We start from the raw sequence: 6000 nt of genomic DNA on the forward strand, positions 1-6000 counted from the left end.
CATCGTTTAAAGGGACAGACCGGCTATGTAAGGTAGTTTAACTGAGTAAGCAATGTTGTGGATAAATTCATTCGTTATATGTCGCAACGCTTTTTAATCTGTAAATCGTGAGTTTAAGCGCAAAGTCGACGTTCAAAATCGTACTTTTGGGTGAATACGTTTTCAGAATTTTTTTTTTAAATTATTGAATAACGACGACAAAAATGTAAACAAAATTTTATAGTAAATCAATTAGTTGTTTAGGAACAAGTCGAGAAAATAAAAATTATAAATATGTTCCTAATCATCTAATAAGTTTCCTGTATAATTTTTACTTTTTTAATTGAAAACGTACCCACCCAAATTTGTGATTTTGAACGTCGACTATGCACTCAAACTCAGTAATTATACATCGTGGAAAAGTTTTATATGTCTCAAATAAATCCTAAAGAATGTTTCCACAACATTACCTTACATAGCCGGTCTGTCCCTTTAACCCTATCCCTTCTGGGGTACTTGAAAACCAGGATATGCTGGGGGGGGGGGGCCCCCCCCTCTAATTCCCATGTTTGATGTCCAAATATGACAAATCTTACATCATTGGAAAGCTCTTATGCTCTACTTTAAGAATCTGCAAAAAAATTTGCAAATTTGCAAAAATTGAATTTTTTATCGCAAAATCCAGTTATATGGTAAAAATGTTTGCAAAAAAAATTGTCCAAAAAATAAAAAAATATACATTTTTGAAAAGCCCTTGACCATGCGATTTCAAATATGCAAAAATTTTTGCAAAATTTTAAATAACCTGATTTTTAATCAAGAGAAACTAAAAAAGTGCAAATTTATTTCGACAGGTTGTTTGCAAAAAAATTGCATTTTTTTTCGCAAAACTTGTGCAATCTGTTTCCTTATGTCATAGGCTTTCCAAAAAGCTAAATTTTATCAAAATCTGACAAGTGAAAGTGGGTCAAAAACAAAGATTTAGTTTGTTACAGGTAAAAGCAGTCATTCAGGCAGTGTGCCTGAGGACTGAGGCAGTTAGTATTAAAGCCCGGTTTTAGGCCTAAAGGCAGGGCTTTGGGTATGTAGGAAAAGTCAGAAAATTTCAACAGCCTCATACCAATACTTTTTAAGTTATGTAAAAAAAACTACAGGGGGGGTCAAATTGACCCCCCCCCCCAGCAGGAATAGGGTTAACTGGACTTCTCTAGACTGAGATATGTATCATAACATTTGTGAACAACCTCAACTTTAAAGTGTCGCAACGCCTTGGCTTTGTTTCCATTTCACCAACTTACTTTTGTGTAGCCCCAGACATTTGCATTTAAAAAATATAAGTTTAAAAGAAGAAATTGTCAAAATACTGATTTATTTATTGTGAGAGCGTGCACATCTTGGTTTGCAGTGTCTAGGCTCCGGAGAAAGGTTGATCCTGCAGTACAACAATACTTTTGTAAACTCTGGGGAAAGGTTGATCCAGTACAACAATACTTCTGTAAACTCTGGGGAAAGGTTAATCCAGTACAGCAATACTGCTGTAAACTCTGGGGAAAGGTTGATCCAGTACAACAATACTTCTGTAAACTCTCGGGAAAGGTTGATCCAGTACAACAATGCTTCTGTAAACTGTAATTCTGTCCAGTATGAGGAGAAAGGAAAGCTTATTTTCCTGTACAAATACGTTTGATTTAAATCTGTTCAGAGGTCGAATTTAAAGAGTTTTTACCGGTTCAAATCTGAGTCGCAGATCAAACATTGTTGGTTCCACTTGAAATCATAATCAATGTTTTGACATTTGAGTCGGCGCTAAACTGGAACCGGTTCAATTTCTTAAAAGCGGTTCGGTCCATATTCTTTAAATTTGGCTTCAGATCATTTAACGAATAAATTTTATTTTATAAATGTTAAAAGAATAAAATATATATTTAATATTTGCAATGATTCCTTTGAAATGTAAACTTGAGGTAGTCATGAAGATTATCCAGGTTTACAAAAAAATCTCGAAAGTTTCTGCCTACACTCTGTAAAAAAAGAGCATATAAAAGTATTCATGAAAAAACTGAAATACTGAAATTTGGAGATAAATCCACTTTTAACAAAAAATAGTGAATAAAATGAGAAATGTTTTATCTTATAACTAGTAAACAAGGAATTGTTATTTTGTTTTGTAATTTAGAGTGAATACAATTAGTTTGATCAAATACTCTCGAATTATAGTATATAAATAGAACTAGACTTTAGGGTGCTATTTCAACTTTTAATTGTGGCAACATCATCTCTTTTTACAATAATAAAAAAAAAAAAAATGGCGCAAATAAGGTCAATTCTGTATACTTGGAGCATTAATCCATAGCCCAGGTTTGTAGCCAAAGCAACAAAATATACACCCATCCCCTCATAGAACTCTTCATCCTAGATAATAAAATATACTCCCATCCCTTCATAGAACTCTTCATCCTAGATAATAAAATATACTCCCATCCCCTCATAGAACTCTTCATACTAAATAATAAAATATACTCCCATCCCTTCATAGAACTCTTCATCCTAATTAATGAAGAAAATTTGCCGAAGGAAACAAGCAAATAAGATTTTAAATTTTGATTTCTCATTTGAAAACAAAAATAATCAAAATAAACTGTTTACTTTTAATTACAATCTAATTTTTCTTGCCGTAAACATGTACCATAAAGTTTTATATCTTAAATGTTTGTTATTACCTTTACTCCTATCACTTTCATTGCTGCTTTCCCCATTTTAGATATTTGGCCCTCAGGGAATTGTTCAGAGATGCCAAAATCATCCTTTACAGGTTATTTTACTTAAAGGGTCTGAAAGCGTAATTTCAAGTGACCCTTCATGCAAGATGGTAATGCCCGATTTACAACGGTTCCCTTGAAACTTTTTCTGATTAAAAATGTGGAAGATACCGTCGTTTTTCTTACTCGAAAAATGTTAATTTCTGTGGGTTTCTTAAATTGCTTCTTAAAAACAAGAAATGCGCAAAATAACTTTTGCAAAGAACCCGCAAACAAAAATAAACAGTTTAAAGAAACAAAAGCATTGATATCATAATTCATACTTGATCAGACAAAGCTTTCAAGGGTATTATTAATCGGACATGGATAAAGCTTTGCATGGAGGGTCACATCAAATTACGCTTACAGTCCTTTTAATGTCTTAGATATGCAGTTTTTAAAATATTCATTTTTGGTATTCAACAATTTTAATCAAAATCCCTTTTATTTGAAAAAATTATTTGAAACTTAAGAACAAACTTGTAAGAGCACATTTTTACGTGTTATATAGATTATTTATACTTATTTTAAGAAATTTCTCTTAAATTTCGTGTATTTTATCTATATGTAAATTTGGCTTGTCTGTGTGGGTGTTTGTCTGTTTGTTTGTATCCAATAAACGTCAAAACGGCTGAACCGATCGGGCCCAAATTTTTTGTGGGACATCACGTGACCACAGGGAAGGTTTATGAATGATAAAAATTAAAAAAAAAATGTGTTTTAAAGGTTTTTAATTTTGTAAACAAATTTAAATTCTTGAAAATCCGCGAATTTTTTTTTTTTTAAATCCGCAAAAATTTTTTCTTCTTTGTTTTAAAATGTAAACAGAGAGAACGTGTTCACAATTTAAATAGAAGATGGGCGCGAAGCGCCCTAAAAGCCTAGAAAGTAGGGTGCGAAGCGCCTTGAATTTCTAGTAAATACAAATTTGTAAATTATTAACACTGGGTCTAGTCTTAATGCTTAGTGAATAAAAATATGAAATAATTTGTTTTCTTAAATAAAAAGAAAAAAAGAAAAAAAAGACCAACCTCAGCTAAATCTAGTTTTGTTTTGATCTCTTTCCATTGTTTTTCTCCATACGAATTCCTTTATTTGAATGTTTAATCTTTTTTTACTTTTTATAAATTTATATAAGTTTTTAATCTATTTGAAAGACAATTTTTATTATATTTTAGGCTCCAGACTTCACTGACTCCACTGCAGCTGAAGTGTTTAAAGGGGGATACTGGTTAGGTAACGCACTTATAGCTAAACCTGCTGTATTACAAACTTATTAAATAATTGTAAAAAAGAACGTGTTTCTTCTAAGAACACCCTTTGAATCATCCTGAGCATGTGTGATGAAATTTGACAAACTTATTCAGTAATCATACACAGTTAAAACGGTTGGTATTTAATGAGTCCTAAAGTTGTACTCTATAATACTACGTTTCCTAGCCAGTCTCTCTCTTTAAGAAATTAAAATATAGTTGTGTCTCTAGATCCATTTCTGAATGGTTTTAAACTGCAAATTTTAAATTGGATCTGAATCTTTTTTATCAAACACACTGCAGCCTGCAAGTTCTATTTCTTAAAAAATAAATCATCTTGCTCTCTGACTTATGTATTAAAAAACTTATTTTATTACTGGAAATACACAAGATTATTTTATTTGGGCATGCTAAAGAACCCTCCACCATTTGCAATATTAATGTAAAAAATCTGAATTTGATTAAATTTTAGTTTCTAAACATTCCTTATGTACTCAACCATGTTCTGAAGAATTAGCCCGTACATGGTGAACAAATATTACAACAGTCCCACTATCAACCGGCTATTTTTAATTCATTTATTTGTTTGTCCGTTTGTTTATTTGTTTGTTTGTGTCGAATAAACGTAAAAATGGCTTAACCCATCAGAAGTAAGAAATTTTGTTGTGTAAATATTGGGATAGAGCATTGATCTCTTTCTGGGTCAGATCTACGAATTAGTATTGGGATCAAGCATTGATCTCTATATATGCAGATCTACAGATCAAGCATTGCTCTCTATATATATATGCAGATCTACAGATCAAGCATTGATCTCTATATATATGCGGATCTACGGATTAGTATTGGGATAGAGCATTGATCTCTATCTATGCAGATCTACAGATCAAGCATTGATCTGTATCTATGCAGATCTACAGATCAAGCATTGATATCTATCTATGCAGATCTACAGATCAAGCATTGATATCTATCTATGCAGATCTACGGATTAGTATTGGGATCAAGCATTGATCTCTATATATGCAGATCTACGGATTAGTATTGGGATCAAGCATTGATCTCTATATATGCAGATCTACAGATCAAGCATTGATCTCTAAATCCTTTAAATCCTCTTTGATAACCACTGATGGTCGGAACGGGGTGTATGTGTGTCTGTACCAAAAGAGTGTGTGTAAGTAATAACGAACCGAAGGCGTGTATATACACATACAGTCCATACGAATCTCGGTATTTCTACAGTTTTGGAGAGTACATTTGTTTATTGTTAATGTTTTCCTTAGAAATAAGTTTAATATACATGTAATATATTATTTATATATTTAAGTCAACACAATAAACCAAATTTTCATGCAAAGAATATAATTTGATTAAAGTTTACTGCAATAAGCTACTCGTTATTCAAGCTTAATTATAATTGACGACATTATTCTGCAATTTTCTTGACTGTAGTCATGTTGTGTGTCTGTACCAATAGAATGTGCGTGTGTGATAACGAACTCGTCCACAAAGACCAGCACCATTTTTTCTTATTCACTGGTCTATCCTCAAATTAAAAACATTGGGTGTCGAGATCAAGAATTTAAGATAAACGCTACACAGAAAATTTCAGACCTGAGGCCGAAATTTGATGGTAAATCAGACGACCCTCGGAAAAGTTTGAGGCTGATTAGGCTACAAAATAAAATATTGCTTCAAAATACTTAAGATTTTAAGAATTTTTTGCAAATCCACCAATTTTAGAACAGGAAATTCACGAAATTTGTTATCATCATGATTTTAAAATGTACAAAATTATAAGAGTAAATATCTTTACAGGAAACTCTCAAAGAATTAGATTTAAATATTGCGGTAAAGGAACCCGAATATTAAATTCCTTAAATTGTCTATGCATGCAATAAGAAATTAAAATGTTGCCTGCTTCAATGTTTCAATAGAATTGAAACAGATATTCTCTAAGAATCTCT

At 31.8% G+C, this 6000-nt stretch overlaps 1 protein-coding gene across 4 annotated transcripts in view; it reads right to left on the reverse strand.

Moving 5' to 3' along the window:
* Nucleotides 1–4963, reverse strand: part of LOC111699010 (soluble guanylate cyclase 88E) — a 25891-nt gene extending 20928 nt beyond the window's left edge. For 3 of the 4 annotated variants that reach the window (XR_002764661.1, XM_023469532.1, XM_023469531.1), the window contains exons 1-5: nt 4516–4963; nt 3809–3866; nt 2700–2783; nt 2314–2391; nt 1924–2000 (exon numbers count right to left, since the gene is read on the reverse strand). Coding sequence is in view for 3 of the 4 variants with exons in the window: in XM_023469532.1 (XP_023325300.1) it covers nt 1924–2000; nt 2314–2391; nt 2700–2783; nt 3809–3866; nt 4516–4556 (338 nt within the window). In the remaining variant the exon portion in view is untranslated. The remainder of the gene's footprint in view (nt 1–1923; nt 2001–2313; nt 2392–2699; nt 2784–3808; nt 3867–4515) is intronic. The other variant, XM_023469533.1, reaches the window with a different exon arrangement.
* Between the last annotated feature and the right edge of the window lie 1037 nt (nt 4964–6000).

Source organism: Eurytemora carolleeae, unplaced genomic scaffold, assembly GCF_000591075.1.
Source record: "Eurytemora carolleeae unplaced genomic scaffold, Eaff_2.0 scaffold337, whole genome shotgun sequence".
Taxonomy (NCBI): Eukaryota; Metazoa; Arthropoda; class Copepoda; order Calanoida; family Temoridae; genus Eurytemora; species Eurytemora carolleeae.